Source organism: Grampus griseus (genome assembly GCF_964374135.1).
Source record: "Grampus griseus genome assembly, chromosome: 3".
Taxonomy (NCBI): domain Eukaryota; kingdom Metazoa; phylum Chordata; class Mammalia; order Artiodactyla; family Delphinidae; genus Grampus; species Grampus griseus.
In genome coordinates, this window is record NC_139019.1 from 106,157,933 (window position 1) to 106,174,969 (window position 17,037).

The following is a 17,037-nucleotide window of genomic DNA, read 5'->3' on the forward strand; positions in this document are numbered from 1 at the left end:
CCTCCAAGTTGCAGGCACCGGAAAGACTACCTCGACGAGGAGGGCATCTGCCCCTGACTGTGGTGGGGTTTGCTCAGGGGCTTAGAAGGCACCGGGGACTGACCCAACCAGCCCGGGGAGGGCTGGCAGGCGCCTGAGAAAGCCGCAGGGCGTGGGCGGCCGTCGGGGTTCGGAGGCGAGGGGGCTGTGCTTGATTCATAGATCCCGAGGCCCTGAGCTTATCTCATGGGCTGTCTGCTCATCCACCAGGTGTCCCACGCCTGATCCCCGGCACTCCTTGGGGCGACTTCTGTGCAAACTTCTGATTCTGTTTCGCAAGATTCCCTTCTTCCCGGAAAGGTTGGGACGAGCTGCAGGTGCTAGCCTTGCACGTTGCGGACCAGGTGTCTCCGAGGAGAGGTGCACCTAGAAGAGGACAATGGCAGGGCCGGGATCAGAGCTGCCTTCTAGCCCTATGGCCCCCATGCTCTTGTCATGGCTAACAGGACTAGGGGCTGGAATGGTCTTCCTGAGCTTCATGCAGAAACTCCTGTACCCTTACTTCTGGGACGACTTCTGGTACCTGCTGAAGGTGGTACACTGTGGACTTCGGTTGGAGATGTACAGACTGAAAGGGGAGCTGGTCACTGTCCTGGATAAATTCCTGATGCATGTCAGGAAGCAGCCTCAGAAACCTTTCATCATCTATGAGGGAGACATCTACACCTATCAGGATGTGGACAAGAGGAGTAGTAGAGTGGCCCATGTCTTCCTGAACCATTCCACGCTGAAAAGGGGCGATACCGTGGCTCTGCTGATGAGCAATGAGCCCGATTTCATTCACGTGTGGTTCGGCCTGGCCAAGCTGGGCTGCGTGGTGGCCTTCCTCAACTCCAACGTTCGCTACGTCTCCCTCCTGCATTGCATCCGCAGCTGTGAGCCCAGGGCCCTCGTGGTGGGTGCAGGTAGAGTATGGGGTGTGGTCGGCTTGTGCAGAATGGCAACCCTGCCTCCTACCCCTACCCCCTCATTTTTTTGTTAGAACCAATTCACAACTAATATTCTGGGTGTGTGATGAAGTGTGCATGTTAAGGGTACAAAAATAGTTTCATAATTCTATGCGAATGGTTTAATTCCCCCTCTCCCACTTCAATCACTTACTCTGTTGTAAATTACTAATTATTAGCACAGCGTTTGAAGACTTCTGAAATCTCTGCTGCTTATTATTTTAGCGAAGGCGGGGGGGGGGCGGCAGGGGGGAGGGGTAGGGGCGCGCATTTTACCTTTCTTGATACCTTCAGTGAGTGCAAGAACGCAGAGATATAGAGTTTGGTAAGTTCTAAATTTTGTCAGATCTGACAAGATTATTTGACGAGGAGGAAAGTGATCCTGATTTCATTGTGGAACACCTACTGCCTCGAATAGTAACATTATCCGGGTTGACTGCCTTTGCAGAAAAAACATGTTTCATCGCAAGTGCATGAATGCCAGTCTTCATGTCTGCTCTTATTCTGCACTGCCTGCAAGCTAGGATTTGCCTGGCAAGGTTGGGCTCCCACCTCACAGCCAGTGGCGGGCTCTTGGCAGACTCTCAGCTTCTCTCTCTCCCTTCTCCCACCCCAACCTGTGCATCATTTTCTTTATTTCAGTAAGTGCTAACCTTCTTCCCGCTCCCCTTCGATTTAGGCTTTGCATAAATATACTGACAGTGAACTACAAAGAAAAGTCTTTGGTTGAGTGCCTAACTAATGAAGGACCTAGTAAGATGGGTTGCATAACAAAGTGGAAGTGCAGTATGAAAACTGATGCTTTGGTATAATCTAAGTGGTTTATGCTTATGCTTCTTGCATGGGGGTAGGAAGGTGGAGCATGAGGAGGATCATGGCAAGGACCTCAGTGAAAATATTTTAAGTATTTTAGGTTAATAGATATATACTGACACCTCATATAGAAGTTTTAGATTCACAGAGAAGTATGGGGGGAAAAATCTACATTTCTACACCAGTGGTGTCTAAAGTACAGTACCTTCCGTGTAACCTTTATTATATAATAATTGCACATCACATGAAAATGAATTAGGCAGTATATAGTAGAAAGGTTAGTTATTCAAGGCTTTCGCTTTTGCTTGTTCCAGTTGTCCTTCCAGCTCAGTTTGTGACATGATGAAATAGCTAAAATGCTTACTCTTTTTATTTTATGATGATATTTTTTTTCATAGAAAGGCATTTTATTTTAAATATAGCAGTGTGTACATGTCAATCCCAAACTCCCAATCTATCCCTTATTACTCTTAAGCACTGATTTTATCTTATGTTATAGGAGTGGAGAAGCCAGAAGGCCTCTATTGTGTATTTTTGTTCTTTTTCTTTTTTCCATTCAACAGTAATATCCTCCAAGATTGATATTCAGCTCCTCTTCACCTTGGAAGGAAGTTAACTAGTATGATAAAATTTCTCTGAACTGTAGCAATAAGTAGGATAAAGGAGTCACGCAGAATTTTGATAACATGGTGAAGCAATATTTACCTCTAGTGCAGGGGCAGTGATAATATGAATGCAGCAGGGAAAACTATCACAGTGCATCTCTGGATATATTCTGACATTTTAGTTGCTCATTCTAATTTAGATTGCAGTTTCTGGAGCAAATCTAAACTTTAAATTGTGCAAAAAATTAGTAAAGCCATAAAGTCCCTTTAGAAGAGCAAACTAGAAGGGCCACGATATCTTTGAAAAGATTTCTGTGGCCGTGATGTTGAGGCCAACCTGAGAAGCGTCCCATATCCTGTCTCCTGAGGGACTCGGCTTGAAGTGCATAGGGCTGGTTACCTCTCAAAACAGAGTTTTCAAACTTTTCTCTTGACCATGTTTTTGCCTAATTAGGACCAATTAATTTTGCAGTTTTACTTGCACCAGTTTTTGCTTTGCTTGCCAATAACTAATTGCATAGTTTCCTTGTTTTTACCACTACCAGTCAGGTTTTGTTGGAATTTTAAGCCAAAAACATTTAATTGCTCTGCTCAGTAAGTAGGTACCTGGAGAAATCAACCTTAAATCCTAGTAACAGTTCTTTTTAGCATGCCTCCAAAATACATAAACTGCTTATGTTTTTCAAAGGTAGGACAGTTCTATTTTTATTAATTACTAGTTTTGTTTTGTTTTGTAAAACAGCACGGCTTAGATCACGGTCACTTTTTTGTATTTGAAGCTCTTACCCTGAAAACTGTATTCTTGGCATCTTGCGTCTCATCCATGAACAATTTATATATATAGCTTTTAGAACTTTCCATTTCAGAGGTCTTAAATTCTCATTGGATGTTTCTAATGGAGATGTATTATGAAATCATTATATCCCCAGGGAGAGTGTATCAGGTGGAAAGACCAGTCAAGTGGTTTAGATCAAGATAAGCCAGACAGTCCCAGGTTTCACTTATGATCTGCCACTTCTTAGCTGTGTGATTGAAGATAAGTTTATCAGCTGCCCTGAGTCTCGCTTTACTCAGCTGTAAAATGGTGATAATACCATCTCCTTCACAGTGTAATTCTGAGGATTAAATGACAACTTTTGTAAAGTGACTAGCTGAGTGCCTAGTATGTACAAAGTAAATCCTTGGTGAATTAACATAATTGCTGTTATCATTATAGATTCATGGGGGCTTTTACTAAGGGATCTCATTTGGATTTTGCTGCTACATTCTAATTTGGTGTTAGCTGTAAGAAAGACTAGTAAGTCGGACTATCTGTTTGGGATAGGACCTTTAACGTTTCACTTTGCTGTGTTTTAGCAAAATGTTGTTTTTCATAAATTATATAAAAACAGTGTCAAACAGGTTTTATAGGCAGGCCAGATATTGTCCAAGGTGGTCCATGGTGATAGGTGATGTTTTAATCATGGCAGGTGTCTGATAGTTCTGTCTGTATCAACTAAGCCACCAGGGAAATAGATGTTATTCTTGCTCTAATTGTCATTAACAGAAATACGAATGTTGCCATTTACTCAAGGCTGACTGTGTAAAAGGTACTCCCAGTGATTCTGAGAGGCAGGCACAGAGCTATATTTTGGAAACTGAAAGGGAAAGAAATTCATCTAGGGTGTCTAGGATGACACAGCTTAGTAGGTACAGAGCAGACTCAAAACCTGGTATCTGATGTTAAGACTCTGCTGTATTATACACTATAGCCCAATGGTTTCTGGCTCTGTTAATCCCCTTTTGATATAACCATGAAAAAAATTGCATTCCAGTTATATAAAAATAGTAAAATTAAAGTTGCCAATATTAAGACATCAGGTTTTTCATGCACAGATAACTAGAAAAAATTTAAATGTTTATAAAACTATTATTCCTATTTCTCATTCTGAAGATTCAAAAATAGTTGCAAAAAAGCTTTATATCTGTATAGTTTCATTTAGAAGATGTATCAGGTGGCATCCCAACATTCCCTGGAAAATTTCAGCACTTACTGAAAATTAAATAGTCTTGTATTAAACCTAGTTCTTTACCCCCAATATTTCAACACTGATATTGCAAATAGTGCCTGCTGCCAAGATTATCATCCACCTAGATATGCTCTTCTCTTTACTTGGAACAAACAGAAAAATGTTGAGATGTTTGTGTATGGCTTTTAAAAGTGTTTGTAATTATATCCTTTGACATATTTAGCAATAATAAGAATAATGATAATAATAAATAATAATCTCTTCCATTTTTAAAGTACTGTGTAAATAGCAAGCTGTTTTTAGACACATTATCTTATGTCATCCTCACCACAGCCATAGCCTGGTTTTAAAGATGAGGGAAGCATGGTTGGGAGTAGGCAAGTAATCTTGTTAAGCTCCTACTTCTAGGAGAGGCAGTATGGGAACTGGAGCCTGGATTTTCTGATGCTAAATCTCAAAACCTGTTGGGTATACCTTTGTCTTTGTCCTCATTTCTGCTCCTGCCCATTCCCTCATCTCCATCTTTTCCTTTCCTCTTCCCTTCACGTTCCACCCCTCCCTCTGCCCTGCTCCTTTTCCTTCTCTCTCTGTCATCTTCCATCCATTCGTCTACTTTGTTTCATCACTTTCCCACCAATCCTCTTGCCTCAGTCACTGTATGCTGTGGCTATCCCAGTGACTCAATGGAATGGTAAAGATCTGTTTGCCAATTCACGTATAGATATTTGTGTGGCTCTGAGGAATAGGCCAAGAACTCAGATGTAAGCTCTTAGAGAAGGAAGTTTGTTTTGTTTGCTGCTAAATTCTCAGAACTTAGTGTAAAGGAGATGCTCAATAAATATTTACTGCCTGGATGAATGAATAGGTGATTGAATGACCTAATGAAAAACTGTAAGGTACATCTGGGCATTCACTAACTGTTTACTTACTTGCCTATTTTTGCCCATGAATTGTCCCTCTGCTGTTCTTTTGATAGCTGATTTTGGCAGTAGATATATCAATGGAATTTCTGGTTGTGTTATTTTATATCAATGTCGCTAAATGTTAGAATCATGACTCCCCAAAAGTCAAAGCATTTTAGACTTTGTAGTCTTTAGTGTTTAGACTAAACATCCACAGAATCTCAGATTTACTTGCACGTGTGTATTTTGCACTCTCTCCTTTCTCAATATATCACATATTAAATCATTATAAGTGGATAACTAAAAAATATATATTGATATTATCCAGAACCTTTTTACTTTATATTCAGTAGTAGTTTGTGTCTCCACATTCTCAGAAGGGTTTTGTGTTTTTGTTCACAAGAAGTACAATCCTATGTCAGCTCTCTAAACTTACAGTAATGCATGCAGCATTGCCCTGTTCGTTTTTATGATCTGTTGCATTCAGACTGTGCAGGGCAAATATTCCAGTTAACAATCAAGCCATTGTAATTCTCCAAATGACTTTCAACCATAAAGGCATCTTCTTTTCAAAGACCAAAAGGAAGAGGTAGAGGAAAAATAAGACCCTTTAAATTCTGTAGAAAGTTCTATAGAAAGTAATACATATTCAGATAGATAAGACATGGCTCGTGTGAACCTGTAGTATTGTATCCATGTACTATGATAGCCTCACATATCTATTTTAATTTTTATGTGTAGTAGAATGAATGGCTGTTTTGCAATTTTTTTTCCCGTTTTAGACTCAGCTCTGTCAAGGATTACCTCCATTCCAAAAGAAAATAACTGATTTTGATTGGAAGTTTAAGTGGCTTCCTGGTTTACTAGTTGGAAACGGTAGTGTTCTAAGCATGTGTTATTTTCTTCAGTGATCATGAGGATACCAACCCTGGGATTCTTATGTACAGTATATGTTGAACATGTGTTTGCTGTAAGGGAATGGTGCTTGAATACTGACAGGAGCAAAAACAATTTAAAGAGGGATTGTGCCTCCTCAGAGAAGTGGCAAGGCTGAATGGGAGAAACACACATCTGAGTAATAATTATTTACTGGCAATAGGAGATGTGTTGGAAATAATGTCAAATGAAGTATTCTACTTTTTATTTTCTTGCACAATTTTGCCAATAATAAATACACTGTCTACTCCCCAAAAGATGTGGGGACAGCTGAAAGTGAAAACCCATAAACCCATTTACAAACTTGTGTGCTCGTATTCAGGGCAGTTAATAAAGGTGCTTCAGGGAAGAATATGTTATCACAGTTGAAAGGCTTATGCCCCAGTGTACTTCCTAGGGTTATGATTATCAGTAAACTAATATTTGTAAAAATAGCTGGCACATTGTTGATGATGAAATTAGTCTCTGGCCTGATAAGAAGTATTGTTATCTACATCATGATATACGTTGCTTTAGGACATTGCTTACTTAAGCATCAGTTTTCTTAGACACCATAGCTTACCCATGTGTTCTTTGAGAAACCTGTTGAGCTGCTGTTAAGCAGTAGGATGGTAATTATGAGCATGTGATGAGACCTACAACTTCACTTTGGTTTCTGTGTGAATATTGCTTTGCATTATGGAAAGCTCAAGTTAACCCTGTGCAGATGAATTTCCTATTAGTTGTATTAACACATAAAAGTTTAAAGTTAAATGTTTGCCAGTGTTTTAAGAGCTACAAGCAATACATTTGAGATGCCTATTAGTTTGTTTTATGTAGAATAAGATAATTTAAAAATAATTTTTGTAAGTCAGAAACACAAACATCATATGATATTACTTATATGTGGAATCTAACAAAATAATACAGATGGACTTATTTACAAAACAGAAACAGACTCACAGACATAGAAAACAAACTTATGGTTACCAAAGGGGAAAGGGGGGAGGGATATATTAGGAGTTTTGGATTAGCAGATACACACTACTATATATAAAATAGCTAAACAACAAGGTCACAGGAAACTACATTCAATGTCTTATAATAACCTATAATGAGAAAGGATATATAGGTATGTATAACTGAATCAGTTCTCTGTACACCAGAAACTAACACAACATTGTAAATCAACTATACCTCAATTTTTTTAAAAAGTTGGTGTTTTTTTTTTTTTTGTTTTTTTGTTTTTTTGCGGTACGCGGGCCTCTCACTGTTGTGGCCTCTCCCGTTATGGAGCACAGGCTCCGGACGTGCAGGCTCAGTGGCCATGGCTCATGGGCCTAGCCACTCCGCGGCATGTGGGATCCTCCCGGACCGGGGCACGAACCCGTGTCCCCTGCATCGGCAGGTGGACTCTCAACCACTGTGCCACCAGGGAAGCCCAAAAAAAAGAGTTTTTAATGCAGAATGAATAACATAATTCACACTAATGGCATATTAGAGGAATATATTACATTTTTACTCATTGATTTCATAGTCTTAGAAATGTGAATAAGAGGCATAATAATGATGTAGAAACAAGAAATTAATTTGTACAAACAGTACTAAAGGATTGTAAGCAGAGATCATAATTTACCTCTTTTTATGCTTGCAACTCCTCCTAACACAGTACCTTGCATATGCATATTTCCTGGAAGAATCTGTTGCTTTGAAAAGAGAGATTCAGTCTTCTCCTGTAGTGCAGACTTTGTTAAATCTCGTAGAATTGTCGTCTGTCTCATTTTCTTATGGTAATTTACTGATAAGACCTGCACCTACAGTGGATCCCATGGACAGAGCTCCATTCCATATCCAGCACCTATGGTGTGTGTGCCAGGCACAGTCAGTGAAAGGATGGAGTAGGACAGGCATCATTTTGAGGTGCTTACAGTTCTATGGGTTTCAATGGTAGGACACTTCACTAAAGAGTAAATCTTCATGAAACACAAACAAGTTTCCATGAAGTATTTAAACACATGCTATGTTGTGGTGGGACTTAATATTTAAAATTTACTTGCAAAATGACACTAAAACTTTCCATTCGATTAAGAAAGATTGACAGTGATAAGTAAATAATGATTCTTTATCCCGTACAAGACTTTTCAAATTTTTATTTCAATTTTCACTATCCTCATCCACACTTCCTACCACTATTGAAGAAATAATTTGGTTAGATAAAATTCTATTTGATAATTCTAAATGTCTCAGCTAAGTCAATTTAATTGTAATGTATGAAGGAGATTAAATTGTATCTCCTCTGATTCCTAGGAAATCCACTCACTTCCTTTTTCTTGTAAAAGTCATCACTCTGTAAGTACTCTGATTTTTTGGACTCTACAATTCTAACAAAGATTTAGGACCACAGTTAATCATATTGTAACTTTCTTTGTACTTATTTTGCCAATTTAGACACACATATTATTAAGAACACACAAAGTTTGTGCTGTGAATTTACAATTTCAGGTGAGAAATTTGAAATTAAGGTAATGAAATGGGTCAAGTCAGAGACTTAACCTTATATGTTCAGAATGCCCAGGAGAATCATTTAAACAAAATCTAGTGCTAAAAATTAAAAGAAGATACAAAATGCAGATGATGTGCTTGTCCTGCTTTTTCATTTATTTATGACTCGTCCTTCCCCTGGCATTCCTTGTAATTTTTCACTTCTCCTTCTCACCAAAGCAATCTGTATACAGCAGCATGCTGTGTATGCTCAGTACAAGTAGATTTTTCTCTGGAATCTTACAGGTTATTTTATTTGGATTTGTTAAAGAAATAAAAATTAACTCAGAAAATTTCAAACCCCAGTTTGCCTCCCCAACCCTGATATTTCAACTCCTTATCATTTTTCTGTGTTTTCGCAGTTTTCTTGCAGGTTTTATTGTGAATTTCCTAGTCCTATTTGATGTATTTCTCTTGCTGCTTCTTTGTGAACAATTTGGGTTATAGATTTTGAGGTGGTAAATCATGAGTTTTTTTCAAATGTTTTGTATTATAGTAGAACTAAGGGCTGACAGATGGCTTTTTGAAATAACGAGACAGTGATTTACATTTCGGGGAAGATGTTTAATGCATCACCCTGAATTCAGCTTCAAAATAGAATATATCTGGCGATTATTTTTTATTTTTTGTTTAAAAATTATTTAAAAATGTAATTATTTAGATGGACAGGTTTTATTTACATGGACCTTATCATTCTGACCAGGGTATATTTTACATTTAATAATATTTTTTATCATTGATTTCTTTAATGAGGTAATATATAGATTTTAGAGTTAGGTTAGACTAACAGTTCTGTCCACCAACTTGTGACCTTGGTTGAATTAGTTTCCTAGGGCTGGTGTAATAAAATAACACAAACTGGGTAGCTTAAAATGACAGAAATTCATCCCCTCACAGATTTGGGGGCTAAAAGTACAAAATCAAAGTATCTGCAGGGCCATGCTCCCTCTGAAGGGTCTAAGAAAGTATCTTTCCTCACCTCTTCCTAGCTTCTGGTGGTTGCTGGTAATCTTTGGCATTCCTTACATTAACTCTAAAAGGCCACTGCTTAATATCCCCGTGGATGTTAATGTAGATTTTAAGATAAATAATATAGCACTCAGAAATCGCTTTTATCTTAGAAAAGTGTGATGTATTATAATACGAAAATAAAACTGGAGCACCCATGTAGAACATGAAAGTGGATCTTCACTGTTAAAGATCCATGTTGAAGGAAAGGAGTGTCACATTTTAAAAGAATTTAAAGAATATAAATACCTGTTTGTCTCTCTACTCTGGAAAAAAAAGTGATGCCTCGCTCGCTTCCACCTCATCCAAGGAATGCCGATGCTCTGCTTCTTTTGTACCCCATTAGAGTGCTAGATACCTTCACGCTGAATATTTCCTTCTCCAGGACCTGCACCCACTCTCCATCTCCCTCCTTCTCTACCACTACCCTCCTCCTGGACAGACGACAGTTTCTCCTATATTAAAGATCAAATTAAGAAGGTCTAATTCAATCTCCCAGAGTGACTCAACACAGTCTCCCTTCCACAGTTGCTCGTTTGTTAATGTGTACAGTAGATGCTTCCCGAGAGAAGTATCCCTTTTCCTTTCTCCAGTCTGAATTTCAACCCAGACCCTTGACCTTGTGAGGACCCCTAAGCTCTTCAGGCCTGAAGACACCCGTGTTTCTGGCTTTTCTACTCCTCTGCCTTCTTTTTTGCTTGACGTGTGTTCTAGCCAGGCCTCGGATCCCACTGCTGCTGACACAGGCTCTGCTTTCAGCAGCCCGCTCTCACCTGCCATTGTCATAGCCTGCTGTGCACCGTGGATCCTACTGCCTTTTCTGGAAGGTGTTCTTTTTCTCCTTTTGCTTTCAAAGACCTTTTACCTTTAATTATTCTAATCCAGAGGAAAGAGCATCTCTGAATCTCCTCATTTAACTTTTCACTCTGAAATGGTCTCTAAGCCATAATCTTGTGAATCCAGTCAGGTGTTTCTCCTGGATCATTACATTATAGTAGAACTAAACAGTGACAGACAGATGGCTTTTTGGAATAATGAGCTACTGAGTTGTATTTCAAGGAGAATGTTTAGTGCAGTGTCCTGAATTTAAATGTAAAGCAAAGTACGAAAATAGAGTTTTATTTAAAAATTGGGGAAAAAACACAATCCGGATAATGGAATCTCCAAAGTTCAATTTGAATTGGGCTATTTGCATTGATTAAATCAGGTAATAACTAGATTTTCCTTTCTGCTGGTCATGTTGAAACATACTCATGAAATGGCTGGGATGTTACTTATCCAACATGAAAAGGAAGTAAGCGTTGTATTTACATATCATCCCTGTTCCAACATGCAAAAGAACACACAAGGTGAGTGCTTTGAGATTTATGTCTTATTTACTTACTCCTAACCCTTTGGCTTTCAGATTTGCTTGAAACTATAGAAGAGATCCTTCCGAGCCTCCCAGCAGATATCAGTGTTTGGGCAATGAAAGAGTCTGTTCCACAAGGCATAATTTCACTCAAAGAAAAACTGAGCACAGCATCTGACAGTCAGGTGCCACATAGCCACCATGCTGCCTCAAACCTCAAGACTCCTTATCTTTATATTTTCACTTCTGGAACAACAGGTAAGATCCATCTGTTCTTGAAACTTAAGAAGAATGCAGCGTATTTGCAAAGCAGCAGTTTCAGGCAAATCTCTGCCATTTGTAGTTGTAGCTGAGCAAAGAATTCATGTGCCCTTGACACAGAAAGCCAAACTCTGACAGTGGGAGTCTGCAGCCCAGTAAGGATTTATTGCAGGGTGCCCAGCCTCAGATCCACTCCAACTTGATCTTTGAGTTAGGGGTTTCTTAAAGGGGAAGAACAAAGAAGCTAGGGTTAATCATCAGCTTGTGACATTTCTGTGACAGTTTCCGGGGAGTCAGTCTGTCTCTGGTTTACAACTCTCTGACCAGGTGGTTCATGGCTTGAGGGTCTGTGAGCTCATCTCACCCTGGAGAAACAACACATTAATGATATCTATAATAGCTCCTTTAGTACATTAACAATGTTATCCGCAAGAGCAATTTTAGTCATCTGACTCTGGTTGATTATTGTTCAGTTAGCCCAGAATTGAGGTCAGAGGGGACAAGAAGGGGAACGAAGCTTTGGATGTAGAGAGATTAATCATAAAGTTGGTAAGAGAACTTGGTTTTAGGGGGGCTCGGTTTCATAGTCACCAGACATCTCAGCAAGCATGCATCCAAGAAGGCCTGGGGTTCTTGGATCTTTGAACTCCCAAACTTGGATGAGAAAGGTAATTGTTTTAACTTTAACTTGACAAGTCACCATGTTCACTTGGCCATTGTCTCATGTGGAAAGATTTTCTTCAAGTTTGGTAGTACAAATGGCACAGGAATGTGTGAAGACTTGACCCAACCCGGTTGCTCAGAGTGTGGAATTTGGCCAGCTTCTTTGGCAGGATCTTTGCTAGCTTCCCTTAGTTGCCTAATATATAAAATGAAAAGATTAGTTTAAATAGTTTCTAATTATCCTGCTGCATTAAAAAATCCATTAGTCTACTTTAAAACCATTTTCTTAATTCTTGTATAAAATGTTAAATCCTAAGCACAGTCCAAGCGTAGCTGCAATTTAAGCACCTGTAGCTGGCTCTCCTCGTTTTGCATAAGTTGATTGGAACATGTGAGAAACAGGAAATCTTGAAGGCGTTGCAGGTTTGAGGAAGGATACAAAATAGAATCAAGTCACTAAACTTTCCCTTTTTTAGGTAAACAACAACACACACACACAAAGAATGTGAAACTACCTGAGAATTCGAAAGAAATGTTAAACTTAATTGATTCTTAAGAAAAATTGAATGATATCTTTGGTAGTCTAAGTAAGCTTTTGTAATTAATTTGAAGATGACTGGGAGTTTGAATTAGAGGCATATTAAAAATATTGGTACTAATTTCTTATGCACAGGTAGTATTGTAAGCAAAACTACTGTTGCATTAGTAAAATTTTCTTACTTTTTTCTTTTCCTTTTTCCTATTTGGAGGCTAACAATGATCTCCTCTATACTGGAGAGTAGACTATGGTTTTCTTTTTGACTTTGTTTGCAGCAGCTTTGATAAATGAACTAGGAAATGCTAATATGTATCAAGTCGCCAGCATAAATTCAGACTGACTTTGGACTTTGAAAGAGACAATAAAATTTTGGAAATTATATGCTTTGAAAACTTCCAACGGAAGGTACTTGACAAATTTGTTTTTATTGTGTTTTCTTGTAAAAATAGAAAGTGACTCTGGTCTTCAAAACAATCTTTACCTCTCCCTGCTCCCTCCGACCCCCCTCCCCACCCCAAAAGAGAATAGTGTGGAGCAGACTATTAACATCTTTTGTTCTTGAAGATTAAAACCAGAGTGTTTGATACATTTGCACAACAGGCTGAAAGCAAAAGTGCTATTAATTTTTTCTGTTTGATATTTATTTGTATTAAAGTTATACAGCACAGAGATGAAAAATTCTAATAGTTTTAAAAATTTTAGAGAAAAGTATCCTGCTTACCCCTCTATTTCTCCATCCTGAAACCAATTACATTCAGTATTTTTTAGATCTTTCCTTCTGTAATCACCTCCATTTATCTAAATAGATTTATGAATAGTATTTTACTGGATACTTAATAGGTACCTACTAAAAAGTATGTACTGCTCTTCCACAATGGAAGATGAGGATTTTATCTTCTTTCTTTACCACTCTCTCCCTCCACTCATTTCTTTCTCTCTGGTGCAGATACTTTCTCTCCCCAATATCACCCTAATATTGTTTCATCATAAATTTTTGTTTGATTGGTATCAGTATCATAACTTAGTAAGTACTATTTCTTGCTGAGCTCTATAGTATAACAAAATTATATTTATTTCCTTTCATGTAAAACTCTCCCCAACCTTGGATTAATCATTTGGTTTTGTTTGTTTGCTTGCTTAGTTTTCTATACACCTATAAATGGTTCGTACCCATCCCTTTATTAAAAAGTAACTCACCTTTAGATGTTGCAAAGCTAGTCTGTATTCTGTCAAGCCCACGTCTTGGCTGCACCCTTCCCAGAGCTTTCCTCCCTATGATTCCAGTCTTGACATGTTGCTCTCTTACTGTCCTGGGTTCATTCCTCACCATCACCCTGAGAATTCCCTTCAACTCTTTTCTTTTTTTCTGATCCCCTGATTCTTAGATTCTAAATTCATTTCCTTAGTTTGCTTTTCATTTTATCACTGCACTGCTTTCATTAGCTGCTTGATAAAGAGTATTTAGCAGGTATGTTTTAAGTCCCTATATGCCTGAAAGTGTCTTTTTCTACCCTTACACTGGTTTGTATAGAATTCTAGATTAGAAATGATGTTGATGCAGGGGCTTGAAGGCATTGCTTTTTTATCTTCTGTCTTCCAGTACACATATTGAGAAGTCTTTTGCTTTCTGATTTCTAATCCTTTACTTGCAACCTGGTATTGTTTTTCTTTCTTTCTTTTTGGGGATTTTTAGAATCTTTTATTAGCCTTCAGTAGTCTATGATATCATGATTATTTGTACTGGAACCAGTCTTACTTATCCATTTTGCTGGTAAATTTGTAAGCCTTTTAAATCTAGAGACTCATGTCTTGCAAGTCTAGGTACTTGAAAATTTTTTTTTAAAGGTGTCTACATATTCTTCTTTTTCCTTCTTTATTTCTATTCTTTCTGCCCATTCCCTCCTTCTATTATATTTGTTTGCTTGTTTGTTCTTTTATCTTTGGAACTCTAACTTTTTAAAGATTGGCCTCCTTGCACTTAGTTATTAATTTTCTAATCTTTTATATCCTATTTTCCTTCTCTTACCTTTTGATTGACTTTTTTTTAAGTGCAAAACAATAAATTTTTATTTGTTCACAGTTGAACACAAGCAACTGCCTTGACATTTTAGAGCATTCTAGGAAGGACAGCAAACCCTTTTGATTCCAATTCCCATTTACTAAGATTGTACCATTTCCTCTTGCTGTTCACGTTTATGGCATCTGATGTGGATTGTTTGACATGCTTTTAAAGTCAAGATGGGAAGGTGTAAACCTTTCAACAAGAGATGACTTTCTATAATTTAGCTTTTAGCAGTCAGCCAAAAAAAAATCTGTTTTTCACTGATGGGACCCCTTGATTTACTTTTTGAGAGATTTATCTTTTAACCCTTGTGTTCTCTTACTATTTCTCATTTTGTAGCATGTTATTTTTGTATTATTGATACTTCATTGTCTCATATCTCTCAGAATATTAATATTTTTTGAAAATTTCTCCTCTCTACCTTGTCTCTATTTTCTCTGTCATCCTTTTATCTTTTGTTTTATGTTGCTCTCTGTCCTTTACCCTAGAGGATTTTCTCAAATATCTGGTGACCTTTGGCTGTGCATATTTAAAATGCAGCCACCAAAACACACACCCACAAAAACAAACCAAATCCTAACTAGAAGCTCTGTGTGATTGAGTGGGATTGTGGGCTGGTTAGTTTCATTGCTCACGACATTTTGTTGGGAGATTCGTGACTGTCAGTTTTTACTTCTGGGTGCCTTAGATTCCTCAGATAAAAATCTTGAAGGGAAAACTAGTCAAGTGTGAAAAGGGAGCTGGAGAAGGATGCAGACTTTCTTTTATTCTCCCTACTTGTTCAACCTCTCTTCTTCCTGGTGTTTCCAGAGGCTCATCTTTTTCCAGAGAATACACATCAGATCTTATAGCAGTGTGGAGGAAGCAGTCTGAGGCTGTAATTTTATTTTATTTTTTGCATTTTAAAATATCAAAAGCATTTATTGACATTCTTCCAAATTTGGATTGTGAATGATCTTATACAGGGAAAGTTATACAGATAGCATCTCCTGTTAGCTTGAAGTTCTGAGCAACATGGGGTCTTGTAGAGATCAGAGCAGAGCAACATACAGAATTAGGCATATAGTAGATGTCATGCTTTAGAAATACAAAGCTATCAAAGAATGTAACAAAATCATATTTTTTACTGACTAGGGCCCTTGGACTCTTTAATCAATAGAAATTGATTAAGTTCTGCTCAATAGAAATTGATAAGAGGTCAGATGAGGGATTCATGCTAGGCTTTATCGGGACTTGTGCTGCACATGAGGAAGTGAAAACAAGTAACAGGTGCCCTTACTCCCTGAGGAGGGACTGGTTCCTTAAATGGGGTGAGGGTGGGGGTGGATTGGTGGGTTGGGCTGGAGGGTGGCTTAGGTGTTCTGCCCACCCCCTGGGTGGTACTTTGTGCAGGGATAACGTGCAGAGCCCTGCTTTTGCTCTGGGCACCTCGGAAATAGCAGTTGAGCTGTGGCCTTTTTGTATTTTATTGTTCATAATTGCCTCAACTGTGCATGCGTGCAGTTATTTTTAGTCCCTTATAGTTTCTTTGTATTCTGTTGCTCAAGGTGAAGCAACTCCAATAAAGGATCCCAGGCGCCAGCTCCCAGCCTGTCTCACGTTGAGCCTTGTTAGAGGCTTCATTGACATTTTTTATTAAAAGCATCTCTCTTGTTCTCTCTCTCTAATATAAGCTGATGTTTTGCAACTCAAAACCCAGAGCTGAATTAAGTGATGATAATTGTAATGAACATGAGAATTAATATTAGTATGTCACCTATTATCATAAAAATCACTTGATTCTCACATAAAAATCTTATAATGTTGATAACGATGAAGGTGTTGGTGCAAGTTACGAAGTGATGTAAAGAAATGAGACTTGGAAAAGTTAGATGACGGCAGTAGAGTTTGCTCATAGGCCCTTTCAGGCAGGTTATAAGGGAGCATTTTGGATTATATTGAATCTTTCCTAATCATTTTACTACTATGAAGTTCTGTTTGCCCAAGCTCACCAAAATATTATATCCATGGACCCAGGAACAGACTTAGAATGTCTCTGAGTAAGGAAAGGATTGAGGTCAGTTTTTATACCATTCACATGTCTTTGACCTGGGAGATTCTGTGAGATCTTGATGAACAAGGGGTGATTCCCTTATCTATGACTCTGATGGAATTGCTTCTTAAACATAACTCCCACTTAGCTCCCTCTTTATAGTTCCATATTGATATTCCACCTGGGGGGGTACCTGGTCATCAAGTTTCTGAGCCTCGCTGGGGTTCTGTGGGAGCAAACCAACTTTCTTCAAGGCTTCAGCTTCGGTTTCATCTTCTTGGGTCTGCTGTGTCAGTCACCAGTTGTCCATCTGCCTTTCTTTTTTTCCTTCCTTCCTTCCTTCCTTCCTTC

General features: G+C 38.4%; 1 protein-coding gene across 1 annotated transcript in view; it reads left to right on the forward strand.

Moving 5' to 3' along the window:
* Positions 1–418: 418 nt before the first annotated feature.
* Positions 419–17,037, forward strand: part of SLC27A6 (solute carrier family 27 member 6) — a gene marked incomplete at its 5' end in the record, with an annotated part of 63,447 nt that continues 46,828 nt past the window's right edge. The window contains 2 exons of the mRNA XM_082651377.1: positions 419–944; positions 11,185–11,388. Of these exons, the coding sequence (XP_082507503.1) occupies positions 419–944; positions 11,185–11,388 (730 nt within the window). The remainder of the gene's footprint in view (positions 945–11,184; positions 11,389–17,037) is intronic.